Source organism: Panulirus ornatus, chromosome 16, assembly GCF_036320965.1.
Source record: "Panulirus ornatus isolate Po-2019 chromosome 16, ASM3632096v1, whole genome shotgun sequence".
Classification (NCBI taxonomy): Eukaryota; Metazoa; Arthropoda; class Malacostraca; order Decapoda; family Palinuridae; genus Panulirus; species Panulirus ornatus.
The window spans coordinates 34,670,792-34,687,405 of NC_092239.1; the positions used below are offsets into that span (position 1 = coordinate 34,670,792).

Genomic DNA, 16,614 nt, shown 5'->3' on the forward strand with positions numbered 1-16,614 from the left:
ATGGCGACAGATGTGCATATCACGAGCGTTAATGGGACTTGATATCGCTTGTATACGTTGGAGACGTCTGGCAGCGGGACCAGAGCAAGGGTGGCGGTGTCGAATCTCTCAGTTGTATTCCGTGGTCCGTGTGAGACAGTGTGTGTCCCTTCTTAACATTTTGATTTACGTTAGTGGTTCCCAGAAATCCGTCAAGATTCGGGTCAAAAACAGAGAGCCCGTTCCCGTGTACCAGATGGAGCACCCGGAAATCGAGGACGAAGGTCGCATGGTGAGTCGTGTGAAGTAAACGGACAGCAACGACATGTCGGGGGGGAGGCGAGGCATCGGCGACCCAACCTGGGGTTTGTTGTGGTAGTGAAATTGTGGACATTCCTCTTGAGGCCCACGTGGGTTGAGGAGGCATGGGGGTGGTGATGCTGCTGGGGGCGTGGTGATACAGGCTCCCCCCCAGATGAAATCTGTGATGGACTTCTTTCTACTAGCGTGGGGCCACCACATACACATATGCAGCGTGCTGTATGTGTAGTAGTTTTGGTCTGTGTTTATCTTGATCGCTTGAAGGTGTTTGTTTAAAGGTGTTTCGATCTGGGGTTATTATGATGCCTTGTTGACACCGTGTGAATGAATGAACGGGCAATCGGTTGGCCCCAGACCTAATATTGAACTCGCCAATCTTGTAGCGATTTGTGATTTAGTGCTGTCATAGTCCCAAAAATGCCTGCCAAAGGATAGGTGATTATCATAACATTACATGCAGATTTTATGACGGCATGATTGATTGCAACAAAAAAGATTTGAGATAGTAATTTATGCTTGTGTGAAATGATCATAAAGTAACGTACTGTGATTGGCCAGTGGACTAGTGCATTTCTTAGATTATCAGACATCGATTAAAATAATTTGATCGCCATCCAATTTAATGATGATCAAGGAAACAATTTAAGAAACTTTGTCTTGCTTCTACAATCAAGCTGCTGGATTTGATGATGTTAGTTTTGAGAAGTAATTGATTAAACTTGTTATTATAGAATTCACAAACACATTTTTTTCAGCTTAAGATTGTTTTGTTGTTACAAATACTTTACATTTTCCACTGTGTGCCATGTTAACACAAGCAGTAGAGAAAATATAAACTATCCTGAATTACTTTGGGATATTAAAGTCACTTTGCTCTTCAAATTATTTTTTTGATTTATGAGTTATTAAATTGAAACCTTTTATGAATATTTTCATTTACTTTTTATGTTCAATATTTCTGCTGTTTTGAAATATGATATTATTACAGTTGTGTCATCTACGATAATGTCATGTTTTAAACAATTTTATATTAAAATTGTGGTAGAGTGATGTACGAGAGAGAGAGTACAGCAGTCATTAATAAGCTTTTGATTCATATTTATTTACATGAAAGGGAAATTTAACTGTACTACACAAGTTGTTATATTTCTTTCATTTGAAAGCATTCGTGTGAATATTCGTACACAAAGCCAAATATCACACCAGGTCATCCCACTCGCACCTTAATGTACCCCTTTTTTCGATCGCGAGAGATGAAAGTTGAGTCAAAGGAAACAGAGATCATGGAGATAATTAGCTACCCGTTAGGTACAAGGGTGACCTGACCTGACCTGACACTGGGTCGCGGACCTTTTCGTAAGCCACCTGCCTGTGATTTCAGACCACATTAGAGAAGGGTGGTTTGAAGGTCACGTGTGATAACAGCAGATGAAAGTAATACGTACGTGTTTTATTTATTTTTTCTCAAGTTTTTCACTGAAACGGAGACTGAGAATACATGATGGATGTAGTGTTGGTGTTGATACAGCGAGTGGTGTAGACAATGTTGCTGTAGCGAGTGTAGAGTGTACACAGGTGGTTGCTGAGGTGAGTTGGGTGTACCCAGGGTGTTGCTGTAGGGCGTTTTTTGTATCCAGGGTGTTGCTGTAGCGAGTGTGACGTAGCCAAAGGATGTTGCTGTAGTGAGTGTGAGGTAGCCAAGGATGTTACTTTGACGAGTGCACTGTAGTGTGGTGTAGTCAAGGGTGTGTAGCGGTAGCGGATGTGGCAAACTTGTCCAGTAATTTACACCCTCAGTAATGTGCGACTTTTTTGAGGCGACGGATATAACATCTTGGTTGCTCAGACACTGTGCGATATGGCGCACTGTGTGTGTGTGTGTGTGTGTGTGTGTGTGTGTGTGTTTACCTGGAGCAGTGACACGTGTCAGCGACGCGTGCAAAACAAGTTAAACAGCTTTCACTTGAATGAATGAAGGAGGTGAACCTATCGCATCAGGAAGCCGATGAAAAATTGTCCCACTGGTGTAGTGCCATGATTGTACAAGTCCAGCGTTGTCGAACGACTTTGTAAGTTATTTACACTTGTAGTGAGGATAATGTAGAATGCCTCGATCATACAGCAGTTGTTGATCTGAGTGGATGAGGTCCCTCAGCAGGGGAAAGGAAAATATAAGATAATCAGGTTAACAGAAGCTTACAGTGGGGGTCGGGGGGTGATATGATGTTTTGGTTGACGGCGTTTAGCGGATCATTGTCAGGGTTCGAGTCCTATACGGATGTAACAGTGCGTTTAGTGAAGTATCTTCATGATTTAGAGGATTTATGTGATAAGACCTCAGCTGAAAACCAATTTCACACCTGGTGAGGTAAGAGTATCATTTTGGCCAGAGACGAGGTGGCCTTCATGGTGCTGTTGCCACAGACGTGGGCTAGGTTAGGCCTGGAGCGTATCTGCTAAGATTACAGTTCGTGTTTTCGTGTAAGATATTAATAAATAGTTCCTTCTGATATATATATATATATATATATATATATATATATATATATATATATATATATATATATATATATATATATATCTTCGATGTATATCAACTGACTTATATTTCTCTCGTCTCTCCCCTGATGATGTGATTATTACACGAAAGTGCACTTGGGAACTTATCGTGTTTCATTTTCCCCGTGGACTTAGGAACATATATATATATATATATATATATATATATATATATATATATATATATATATATATATATATATATATATATATTAGGAGGTAATTGATTTATCTATGCCGGTAAATTAGGCCAGACAAGGCACGGTGACGGAGGGAGTGATGTGTGTACATCCCCACCCACCTGACGCACGGGTGTGGAGACGAGACTGACTGGTTCAGGGCGGTCAGGAGGGAGGTGGGTAGTGTTGTGCTCAGGCTGCGTTATCTGCTTATCACGGCACCCCAGCCCTCAGGCAGGATCATCCTCCTCCTCCTCCTCCGCCGCCGTGTAACCTGTGGCTTGATCTGCCATCCCAGCTCGTACCTGGACGGAGCTGAACCTTCCATTGTACCCGGGAGGATCTGGTTAAATCGTCCTGGATGCTCTTGTTCGCCAGCCACTCCTCTCGCCCGGGCGAACGCCAGGCTCCCGGAGCGACGGATCTGCGTGGCATTTAACGCAATGCAGTCTAGACAGGGTTTGTTTATACCCCATAGCCATACCGTTTTGTTTACATGCCATTCACTGAAGATTTTCATGAAATCTAGTTTTTTTTCCTTCGAAAGAAACTGCAAAAATTAGATCGTTATCATTACCGTTATTTTAAAAAAAGATTCATTTTAGTGTTTATATTGTTTTCTTTTGTTGTCTGCTCCCGTTTTTATCTTTCGCTTGCATTATACAAATTAATCTTAGTGTTTGGTTAGAAAGTGTCTTTAGAAAATAATTCTTATTGTTTTGGTCCATTGATTTTATATTAAATGAAAAGCTTCAATCATTTTCTGTGCATAACAGCATCGTACATTGTCAGTGTTGGCTGAAGTTAAGAATTGTTACAAACTTATAAGACGAACGAGTAACCGAATGGAATCACTACATACTTATAAGGTTACTTAAATGGGATGAATACTTTAAATTCCCGATGATCCATGGAAGAGCAATCACAAAATTTGAAGTAGAAACTGAGAGAATATTTCTATTTAATGTCGAAGTTTAGAATTTTTCAGTACACTGCACAGTATTGGTACAGATTAGATATATCAAATAAGATACGTACATTTTGATCTTATATATATATATATATATATATATATATATATATATATATATATATATATATATATATATATATATATATATATATATATAAGGAAAATACAAATTATTGAAGCTGAAATTCAAAATTGGAGTCAGTCTATAAATCAAAATTATGATAATAGCTTAAGTAAATATTCTGAAAATGAATGAAAAATTTTTCAGATGCTCAAATGTTTTGTTTTAACCTCTCCACCTTTTTATCTTATTTGAAAATGGAAGCCTCCATCAGACACATGATATTGTACGTTGACAAAAAAAACTCGTCTCTGGACTTGACAATATAAAATTAAAAGGTTTTCCGAGCCTTGTGTTGTGCGTGGACGCCAGCCACCAGCCATCACCACCATCCTGAGGACGAAGTGGTTGTTGATAAGCCCCGAAGCATCCTGTTTTGTGTTGCGTGATACATCTCTGACCTGTATTTGCGTCTGCAGACTGGGGCCATATGAATGTCCGTTGAATTTAGGTGTGCGTTGAGTTGCTTGCATTTTCGCGTGCCGGGGTCGTTTCGTGCTTGCTTGCGGCCCGGTCCCGCGCTGCTTACGCGAGCTGTGGGCGCATGGGTGTTGGAGGCGTGGCGGCGGTATATTCACTAAATACGCAGCTCTGGTGTGATCTTACGTGTCTGGAGATGTAGCCGAACTACATCATCAGCGGAATACATCAAGCCATGAGAGTGGCTACCCAAACAAACTGAGTAGTGAACTCCTCAGGGTATGATGAGACAGGGAGGAATTCGAGTGCACGCGTAGTTGGATGTAGCGTTCGGTCAAAACGTCTTCGGGGATCTAGGTTTTGTTCTTCGTACCACCGAAGAACTGGGGGGGGGGGGGTCGATACATTCCGTAAATTCAGGGTGCTTCGGGGACGTTCGTACGGTCGATCCTTATTACAGCGCCAGAATTATGAAGTGGTGACCTTCAGCATCTCGGGGACACATACAGATATATACATATATACATCACCGCCACGTCTCGTGAACCCCCCGTGGGTGCAACACGACACAAGGTGTATCGAAAGTAGATTTTTCTACCCCGTGCGTCGTCAGTGAACGATATTAGATGGTGTTGGTTGAAAGTTTAAAAGTATATATCTTTCTTTTCTTTCATACCATTCGCCATTTCCCGCATTAGCGAGGTAGCTTTAAGAACAGAGGACTGAGCCTTTGAGGGAATATCCTCACCTGGCCCCCTTCTCTGTTCCTTCTTTTGGAAAAAAAAAAGAAAAAAAAGCTTGGTCAATAGGACTTTCAAATTTCCCATCAGTCTTCAGGCGCGTCAGATGGCCTGCCCTAACCATTCATGAGACAGGCATCTTAAGCTGTTATATGATTGATGGTTCTCATTACAGATTTAGTTATGATCATTTATGATTATGGGGCGCTACATTTTAAACCCGACCAAATCTAACTTATTACAGATTTAGTTATGATCATTTATGATTATGGGGCGCTACATTTTAAACCCGACCAAATCTAACTTTACGCCAGTTGACTCCAAAGATTTAATATTCGCGTTATTTTCTTTTTTTCTTTTTTTTTTTTTTTTACTCGTGTTACGTTGATGCGTCACAAATCCTGACGTAACAGGATAACTTGTCTTAAATCATTGTGAGAGCTCAGCGCCATAGTAATGAGTCGGTCCCAAAAAAAAGTAGCAAGTAGCATCATGTTGTTTCCCATTATTTATTTTCAGCGTTTGTTTGTAGATGGCATACGGCGGTAAATGTCATGTACAGGAAGTTTTATTAGTGAGTGGTAAATGACGTCTCAGAACACAGACCTTTCATCGACAAGTTGATATAGCTTTTAAAGGCCAATTGCGTCGTTTAGGAGGGTTACATTCGTATATAAAGCATGTGATGTATTCATCTGATTCACGTAATGTGTGGTTTACAGAATATGTACCTATACTATCTTGCGTGTTGTGCTTAAGGATAGATTTACTAACGGTCCTAGTAATTTCTTTTCAATAAGAAAAAAAAACAACAAAAAAAATAATGGGCCCATGTACGTAAAAGTTTTGTGTACATAGATATATGTCCTTGTGGCGTGTCGAGGGTTCGACTCCCGCCAGTAAGCTAAGGTTTGAAGCAGCGGCGCGCACAGTTAGCTTACCCAGTATCCCAGACTCGTTGGGTCCCAAAGATGGCCTTTACATAATTTGGTCTATGGGGGATCCGTCCCTGGGGCGTGTGTCTCTCGCGTCGTGTTGCTGCTACGTTTACGGGAGATCCCATGTCCTCCACCCTCCTCCGGAGAATTATTCACCCATGTAAATATGATTTCTGAAGGGATATCAGGTAAGAGGCGTTATTATGTTTTGGGGAACCATTTGGTGGCGCGTCGTTTGGCAAAGTGATGGATCCCAGTGCGTCAGGTAGGCCAGACGAAGGAGGAGGAGTCTCTGTGTATGGGCGTCTTTGTTTTGAGGGTAGGGGAAGGGAGGAATGACTGCTCCTCTGTTGTGGCCGTGTTGTCACGGTGGGTGAAGAGCAGCGCGTGGGGCCGTGGTCATGAGAGTCATTTGAAGTCTGTAGTAGTAGTAGTAGTAGTAGTGGTGGTGATGGTAGGAGTTGTAGAAGTGAATGGCACGTGAGCCTGAGGTTGTGAATGACGTAGTGGTAGGAGTTGTCGTAGAAGTGTATGGCACGTGAGGCTGAGGTTGTGAATGGCGTAGTGGTAGGAATTGTCGTAGAAGTTGTCGTAGAAGTGAATGCCACTTGAGCCCGAGGTTGTGAATGACGTAGTGATAGGAGTTGTGGTAGAAGTGAATGGCACGTGAGCTTAAGGTTGTGAATGACGTATGGGTTGATAGTTGTGAATGGCAAGTGGACCTACGGTTGTGAATGGCAAGTCCCCCCGGAGCTTGAGTGAGATGTTAAGCCTCTTGTAGTATTGTAGTTGTAGTTGTTGTTTATGAAGCTTGAATTTGTGATTCTGGTTGATGTCCCAAGAGCCTTAAGAGTTGTGAGTCGTTTGAGTCTTTAATTGTATATAGACTTGTGGGCTTTCACTTGTGAGTAATTTTGAGCCTCACGCTTGACTGCCACTGGCCAGGGCCTTTAACGTCCCGGATTTTAGTGAATGACGTATGAGCGTGTAGAACTGTCGCTGCTTTCGTGGGGGGGGGGGGGGATGTGCTCAACCCCCGTGACATAATCTGCGACTTAAAGCTTGAGTTTCCCTGTCGAGTTCTCTGGTTAACTAGGCTGTTTGGTGCTGCGGGTCTGCATATTTTTCGCGTCGTGTAACCTGGCCGGTGTGGTGTGGTCCACACGTAGAGGAAGCACTCGTCTAGATGAAACCTCCTCCCGCCTCCCGCCCGCCACCCACTCTGGATCCTGGCCATCGTGTGTTCTTTCCATCTGCCGTTAATAGCCTGAACATCGGTGGGGGGGCCCCGCTGACAAGTTATATAAGATGTTCGTATAGTGTCTCCACTCTCTCTCTCTCTCTCTCTCTCTCTCTCTCTCTCTCTCTCTCTCTCTCTCTCTCTCTTTCTCTCTCTCTCTTTCCAGTCTATTACCCCAACACGTTGCGAATTTTAGGGACCAGGCCTTGACGTAATTTTTTTTCCTTTCGTGTGTGTGTGTAGTTTGACCCAAAAAATATTATAGGAGTCACGATGTGCAGTGTAAACACCTCATGGATAAACGTTTCACCACGCTAATGTTATAGAGCGAAGCTTGATAAAGCCAGCGAGCCAGCGAGCATCGCGAGCTTACGTAAGCTCGAACTTATAAGAGGGATGTTTATATTATGAATCGTAACACAATTTTTTTTTTATACAGAATGAATGAAAATCATTCATGTAATAGGTGTGACCTAACCCCGAAACACCGCAGCCTTATCTCCCTCACGTAACATGTCTCAGTATTCTGCCTCGTGTGGTAAGTCGATCTTAAAAGCACAGCGGCCAGGTATATAGCCGGGTATATATATATATATATATATATATATATATTACTCTCTTACCCCTGCAAATGGAATGGTGAAATAGCCGGATAATCTGACAAACGTACGATAAAATGGGTTAATATTGGCTGTAACTGCTTGTTTTTTTTTCATGCTTGGGTTTACGAATAAAAAAAGAACTGTAAAACTTCCCGATTATCGTATCGTAAATGACTTTAAGCTGAGCTGAGCAGTTAGACGCTCTTAGGTTAAGATGCTGCTTCTGTATATCTATAGATCGATACGACGAGGTAGACTTTAAACGAATTGGAAGGAAAATATTGATTTGCAAGTCAATTGAACCACTGTCGTAGAAAGAAAAAAAATATGTATATGTTCTTTTACACGTAGTATAAGAACAAGTAAGTATATATATATATATATATATATATATATATATATATATATATATATATATATATATATATATATATATATATATTTCTTTCTTCTTTCTTTCAAACTATTCGCCATTTCCCGCGTTAGCGAGGTAGCGTTAAGGACAGAGGACTGGGCCTTTGAGGGAATATCCTCACCTGGTGGAAGGTTCAGAAGTTGGGCACCAGTAAGTAACTTGGCAGTTTTTGGTCATTGTGTTTATAAAGGCATTGTTAGTATAAAATTTTCAATTTCTCTGTCCTTTTGTCTCAGGAACAAGGTGGTAGTTTTAGGTTAGATTTTCATAGATTCACACGTATATTGAGAGATGTATGAGAGATATAACAGCATGTGTACCTATACATCTGAAACCCTCGAATTTTTCATTGACCTTAAAACACGTCCTCACCTCAAAAGATTGAGACCGATTTTCTGGGATTAAATTTGGGAGTCGTAATTCCTCAGAGCTGGCACTGTATCGTTACAGCGAAGTACATTCAAGTACCTTCGTTCTGTATGAAGAAATGCCCCCAAAAGCGCTAATTCATTGACGTCCTTGGGGACCTTTGATGTATCAACCTATATATTGCCCAGTATAACACTGTTTTCTGATGCAACCAAGTTGTGAGTCATATATATATATATATATATATATATATATATATATATATATATATATATATATATATATATATATATATGTATATATATATGTATTGTATTATACTGTTCGTCATTTCCCGCTTTAGCAAGGTGGCGTTAAGAACAGAGCACTTGGTCTTTGAGGAAATATCCTCACTTGGCCCCCTTCTCTGTTCCTCTTTTAGTAAAAAGGTTTAGTGTTGAGCATTTTCAACATATACGTATAGAAAACGGTGTTATGTTAAATATCATATACTGATATGTTGAAGAAAATGGGATAGAGCTCAGTGCAGCAGCTTAACGTAGTTTTACAGTGATGTTTTCGCCAGGGGACCAAATAGTACATGAAGGGAGAACGTGTATGGTCTGTGAAAGCATTTTGGACACCAGATCATACCATGATTGTCCCCGAATGAAAGATGTAACAGGACGTAACAAACTGACCGTGGCAGTCAATAGGCCTTACTTAAAAAAAGAAGAAAAAGAAAATGCGCCACAAGTGGCCAACTGACCAACTCTCCTCGTTATTGGCGGATGACCGAATGACGTTGCTGGATATTGATCATCGCGAGAGGAACTCTCTTGGGGAGAAGGAAAGGGAGGAAGAAAGAATTAAATGTCAGATGCATAAGATTGTAGAGAGGAGGTAAGATATACTAGAAGTGCAGGGGGGAAAAAGAACTCTGCTGTCAGGGAATGATACACGATTCGTTCTTTGTCCTGTTTCTCGAATTAAGGTTTCGAGATTAGCTTTTGTTTTGATGTTGTGAGTTGTCGGTGGGGAAACATCATGGAAATCGGCCTACCGGATTCCCCCATCCTGACCTCTGTTGGGCCATTGCATCTCCTCCCATCTTAAAGACTTTGGGAAATACAGGAACTGGAACTTCTCGGTTTCTGTTTTTCCAGTGATTGTGAATAAAACAAACAAAACAAAAAAAATGCTTGGTAGAAACTGTTGTTTGTTTGTTTCATTCTCTTGTTCATAGTAGCCTTGATATGTGCACCGGTATTTCTTCTGTTTTGATGTGGGTTAAGCCATACCTGTTTTGTTTTTCGCACCAGTGGGACAAGCAAAAAAATAATCACGAATGACATAATTCATATTATAAAAAGTTTCATTATTATTAACATTATTATTATTATTTATATTATTATTACTGCTGCTACTAATACTATTGTTGTTGTTATTATTTTTATTATTATTATTATTATTATTATTAGTATTAGTATTTATCATTACTACTACTACTAATACTATAATAATTATTATTATTGTTATTATTATTATTATTATTATGTTTATTATTATTATTATTATTATTATCATCATTACTATTATTATTATTATTATTATTATTATTATTATTTTAATTAATATTATTAATTTCATTATTAATCACAACCCTTCGTATCATAACTGAATGAATAACATGACCTGCACTAAACTTGCTTGACGGGAGTAGATCTACTTCCTGCAGTGGCTAAAGTTGCATTACCTGTGTTGCATTACCTGTGTTGCATTACCTGTGTTGCATTACCTTTGTTGCGTTACCTGTGTTGCATTACCTGTGTTGCATTACCTGTGTTGCATTACCTGTGTTGCATTACCTGTGTTGCATTACCTCTGTTGCATTACCTGTGTTGCATTACCTGTGTTGCATTACCTGTGTTGCATTACCTGTGTTGTGTTACCTGTGTTGCATTGCCTGATCGATACAGTGAATCACCTATTCACACATGGCGCCAGTCGCCAACCTTGAGCACCTGTGTGTGTTCCGGCGCGTCTGGCGTCTCTTCGCTCGCCCTTCCCAGCGAAAAGTCTCGTCGTAATTTCGTTCTATAATTAAGGCTCCTGTCTTTAATGATGAGGGATTGGCCGTGTTGCGTGCAGGATGAGCGAGGATTGATTTAACAGTGGGCAAAAGGAGAGGTGGAGTGTTGTGGTAGTGGTGTACATGTGTGAATTCCGCATAATGAATATTGAGTTTGCAGGGGTTGCAGCTGGAGTGGGGGGGTATAGTGAGCAGATACCACTGCGGAACAAGTCTAATTTCTTCTATATATCTTTTTATAGAAAATCTTATCACATGTGACCAGATACGTTCTTTTTTTTTTCCGGTTTAATTACGAATTCTCGAAGGATTTCTGTGTATCTCTGATCATTTACTCTCTTAGCACAAATCATTTATCAGCTGTAAAAGTTCGGTAATTAATAGCCTACACCATTTTGCTTAACCTGACATGTGGAGATAAATGGTTTATGTGGTTTATTTTGTGTGTGTGTGTGTGTGTGTGTGTGTGTGTGTGTGTGTGGCTGTGTTAAGGGTGTATGTGACACGTTAGGTGAAGTTAGGAGTGCATGAAGTTCGTCGGAAGTATAAATGAATTACTTGATTAAGTAAATGAAAGTCAGTTTGACAGATAGAGAAATGCCGGATTCATGTTTATAAATATGTAAGATATCTTTAAGTTGTTGGATTTAATGTTTTTGAATATGTAAATGTAAGATATCATGAAGGTGTGAAGTACTTAGACATTTACACTAAATTAGATCGTCAGACAAACTAATTAGAATTATTGTGAAGGCAACATCGGACCTGATTAATTCCACTGGGTTGTCGGTGTTGACCAAGGAATATAAATTGCTTTAATTTCATCATTATGACGATACCTGCCCACCACACACACGCACACACACACACACACACACACACACACACACACACACACACACACACACACACACATTGTTTGGGGAACAGAATGACAATATACAGATACGACTGAGCGGGTTTTCAGTTATCAGAGGTTTCGATGGGAAATTAACGAAGGAACAGATTTTCTTGGGCGGTGGTATAGCACACGGAGGAGGAGGGTGTATATACGGCAGCAGCTGCTGTGGTGAAGGTTCGCGTCGAATGATGAGGAGGAGGAGGACTCACCTCCCCCCTGTGTGATCCGGAGCCTCTTGCCCTGACACATCGCGCTAGCCACGGCCGACGGACGGACGGACGGACGTGGAGATGATGCCGGTGTGGCAGAACTGCTTTGATCCAAGTCCTAAGGTCCCGTGATAGGATGAGCGGCCCTGGGTGTGTGTGTGTGTGTGTGTGTGTGTGTGTGTGTGTGTGTGTGACCCCCTCGTGAGCGTGACTGCTTTTCGGGATAGGGGGTTTGAGGTGAACGTCTCTCTCTCTCTCTCTCTCTCTCTCTCTCTCTCTCTCTCTCTCTCTCTCTCTCTCTCTCTCTCTCTCTCTCATCGTCTGTGTATAGTCATACGTACGTCTGTGTATGGTCATACGTACGTCTGTGTATAGCCATATACATGTCTGTGTAGAGTCATACGTAAGTCTGTGTATGGTCATACGTACGTCTGTGTATATCCATATACATGTCTGTGTATAGTCATGCGTACGTCTGTGTATAGCCATACACATGTCTGTGTATGGCTACACCTGCTACCATCACCGAACTTAGTATTTTAGTGATTTTTTTTAAAAGCACTTACTGACATTAAAACTGGCGCGTACGATTGACGATTTAAAGATGTCGGGAATAATAACGCCCTTGTGGTGGTCATTCCGCTCGTGTGAATAGGCTAATAACGCTTATTTAAACGTGCTCTGGGTAGGCTTCGCGACCCTCGATGACCGGGTACAGTTTAAGGTAAGCCTGGTACATAATTTCTATCATTAATAAACACTACAGAAAGTGATTTATTTAGTTAAGGACTCGTTCCATTTATCAAATGTATTCATATGAATCTAATACCACGTTTGACACGAGCTGTGTTGATCCTGTCTCAGACATATGGAAAATATAGCCACACGAATCATTGTCTAGACTTATTCACTGTCGTGGACTTGGGAGCAAAAGAGCCTTGCGGTAAGCTGGCGTTTGTAAGTTTATTATCTAATCTTTCATATCAAGAGTCACTCCTTCTGTTATCAGCTCAGTTTGATGATTGATAAGTCTCTCTTAAGACGTTATGATTTACTGGCACTTATGATAAAATGAATAACTGATATTAGTGCTTGCTTTATGGAGGTTTCGAGTAATTTTCACGGTCGGCATCGCTCAGCGATGGGACATGGAGGGAAACGCAACATCCACAGATGATGATAAGTTCAGTGATCAAACCACAGGGGAAGAGTTCTGTTCGAAAGCCTTGTCTTTGCAATATCAGTTGGGGTCGTGCTGAACCAAATGTCGGGTCATAGTTCTGTATCTGATTTATTCATTCATTTTATTTTCTGTCATGAGATGACAGAAGAATTTGTAAGTTGGGGGTGATTTGGAAGTGGGGTCGATTTGGTGGTACTTCCACTGAACTGTCAAGTCTTAAGCAGTAACAGGGGAGAGCAAAGAAGATGCGTCATAGGTAAAGACATTATATATATTGGAAAGGATCACAATTTTGCGCGTGATCAGGATATTCCTATGAGTTCCCCGTGGACTCATAGGAATATATATATATATATATATATATATATATATATATATATATATATATATATATATATATATATATATTATATATCCCTGGGGATAGGGGAGAAAGAATACTTCCCACGTATTCCCTGCGTGTCGTAGAAGGCGACTAAAAGGGAAGGGAGCGGGGGGCTGGAAATCCTCCCCTCTCAATTTTTTTTTCTTTTTTATTTTCCAAAAGAAGGAACAGAGAAGGGGGCCTGGTGAGGATATTCCCTAAAAGGCCCAGTCCTCTGTTCTTAACGCTACCTCGCTAATGCGGGAAATGGCGAATAGTATGAAAGAAAGAAAGATATATATATATATATATATATATATATATATATATATATATATATATATATATATATATATATATATATATATTTCAAGGAACCCCTTCGACGCTGCTCTTGCTGTACACGGCTTGCTGATCTTCGATTTTTATAGATATGGTCTTCCATGAAAACCATGATTTCTTTAATCTCATATACTTGCTGTAGTTATTTCAGAAGAGTTGGTATCATAGATAGTACAGCAATACAGCTTTATACGGATATCTTTGCTCTGTAATGCTAATAATGTCGTCTTTTGAAATCTCGTCCACTGTAACTGAGTGATGACCAGATTTTTTACCTGATGGTACACAATTTGGCATTTAAAGTAATGGTTAGTATATGGCTAGGTTTCCTTAGACAGTTAAGAACCATACATTGTTGAAACGATTTGATTGGCATGAGTATTGTATTGGGGTCAGGCATTTGTTACGTATGCAGCTGGCGCAAAGGGTAGTATACGTTGGGCGTATCGTCGCTTTCATACCATTTTCTTGACATTGCCTCGCACACACACACACACACACACACACACACACACGTCACGTTATTCTTCACGTGTCGCTGCGCGATGGAAAATCTCTGACCTACATATCGTTGCCGGAAGCCGCTAATGTATGGCTTCGCTTGTAGATGTAGACAAAGGTGATGCGCCGAAGCACATTCGCCATAGCCGGTATCAGTGCTTGCCCCAAACACCCCCTAAACAACACCTTCCCTCCCTCACACACACACACGAGACTCTTGTGTTTGAAGGTATAACAGTCCCTCGCGTTGATATATGGCCGTGTTTGTATTGAAAATAAGGACTGTTTGGGCCCCAAGGGTTTGATGCCAAGATGGGCCAGAGGGAGGGACGGAGGGATCTTAAGAGAGAGGGGTGTGCGGCGCCCGGTAGCGAGGAGGTGGTAGAATTAGGGTTGGAGGGGCTGTGGTAAGTCAGGAGGGGTAGTGCAAGTGACGAGGAACGTGTACGAATTAATGGTTGTAACTGTTTGCTCTCAACGCCAGTCTTTAAGCCTTTTTTTATACGGTCATTATTTTTTTAAAAGTCCAGATTTAGAAGGATTTTTCGTCCGATGACATAATGTCTTTTTTCTCTGAGCTTTTAAATTACTCCATTTTTAAGGTTTCCTTTATTTTTTTTATATCTATTCGTTCTTTTTATACTTGCAAAGTCGAACTTTAGGCGGATTTTAACTTTTCTCTTGTATGTTTTTGTACTATTTACGTTTTGATCTTGGGGCCTTTTTTGAAATGTTTCATCCATTTTTTTTTTATCATTTTCAAAGGTATTTTCGAAGGAATTTTTTTTTCTTCTTTTCTAAGCTTACATAATATCCATCTCTTCCACATGCGTTTTCTTTTTTTCTTTTTTCGGTTCGTGAAGGCAAGTGAGTCTAGCACTGGATGTGTTGAATGAGGTGATCCTGCTTCACCTATTTGACTCATTCTGTTGATGAATCATATGTAGGTGGCCCATATGTTTCTCGGTGGACTCGTGTTTGAATCGCAAGTAATTCAGTTATTACCTTCTCTCTCTCTCTCTCTCTCTCTCTCTCTCTCTCTCTCTCTCTCTCTCTCTCTCTCTCTCTCTCTCTCTCTCTCTCTCTCTCTCTCGTGTTAGTAGGAGTGAGAGCTTGACCACTGACCTGGTTTTCTGTGAATGCCGACTGAACATTTGTGACGGAGCGTATGATTGCTCAATGCAATAGCGACGCGCGTCGGGTCCCGCTAAAGTTTTAGACATTTATATTGTACGATTTTTTTGGATTGTTTGTGTGCTGGGATGATGTTGGTGGTGGTGGTGGTGAAATATAACTTTATTCTTCACGTAGAACTCATTCGGAACAAGAGAACGTCTCTGGGGGTCTAGGTATGGGTGTGTGTGTGTGTGTGTGTGTGTGTGTGTGTGTTCTCGGCTGTTCGTGTTCTGTGAGGTTTCGCGTCGGTCCGGCCGCACGGAGTAAATAGAAGGGGGTCGAGTGGTTCCTCCTGGAGTAGGGTATAGAGGCGAAGGCGGGACGGCGTTTGGCGATGCGATGGCATCAGGTATGCCTTCCTGACGGTGGCGCCCCCTGCTTGCTGTGCATGTCCTTCGTCCAGTCGATGTTACTCTTCGTACTCCGTTCGTCCGGACGATACTACTCTCCCTCTCTCTCTCCCCGCACACACACACACACACACACACACACACACACACACACAGTAGCCCGACCTATACTGCTTGTACTACCCTCGTCGCCCGTCGTACGTCGCCCGCCCGTCCATTACCTTGGCGAGTTGGTTCATCGAGGTTTTCAGGCTCTGCTCACTGTTCGAGTCGCGTGAAGAGAAGAACTAAAGCTTAGCGGAAGAGAAGAACTAAAGCTTAGCGGAAGAGAAGAACTAAAGCTTAGCGGAAGAGAAGAACTAAAGCTTGGCGGAAGAGAAGAACTAAAGCTTACCGGCTTACTTTCTTTAAGCTGTCTTTTTTTTTTTTAAGAAGTGAGTGCGCTGTGTGAATCGTAAAAGGTTTGTAAGGATGTCTGTTGACATTCTACATGTACCTTCGTAAGGCTGACTGTGAATCATACAGTACCTTTGTAAGGCTGTCTGAATCATACAGTACCTGTGTAAGGCTGACTGTGAATCATACAGTACCATTGTAAGGCTGACTGTGAATCATACAGTACCTTTGTAAGGCTGTCTGAATCATACAGCACCATTGTAAG

General features: G+C 41.2%; 1 protein-coding gene across 6 annotated transcripts in view; it reads left to right on the forward strand.

The window, feature by feature from the left end:
• The window catches only part of LOC139754241 (uncharacterized), a 310,706-nt gene continuing 294,092 nt past the window's right edge, over positions 1 to 16,614 (forward strand). For all 6 annotated transcript variants that reach the window (XM_071671559.1, XM_071671563.1, XM_071671560.1 and 3 more), the window contains exon 1: positions 1 to 271. In XM_071671559.1, coding sequence (XP_071527660.1) covers positions 11 to 271 — 261 coding nt within the window. In that variant the 5' untranslated portion in view covers positions 1 to 10. The remainder of the gene's footprint in view (positions 272 to 16,614) is intronic.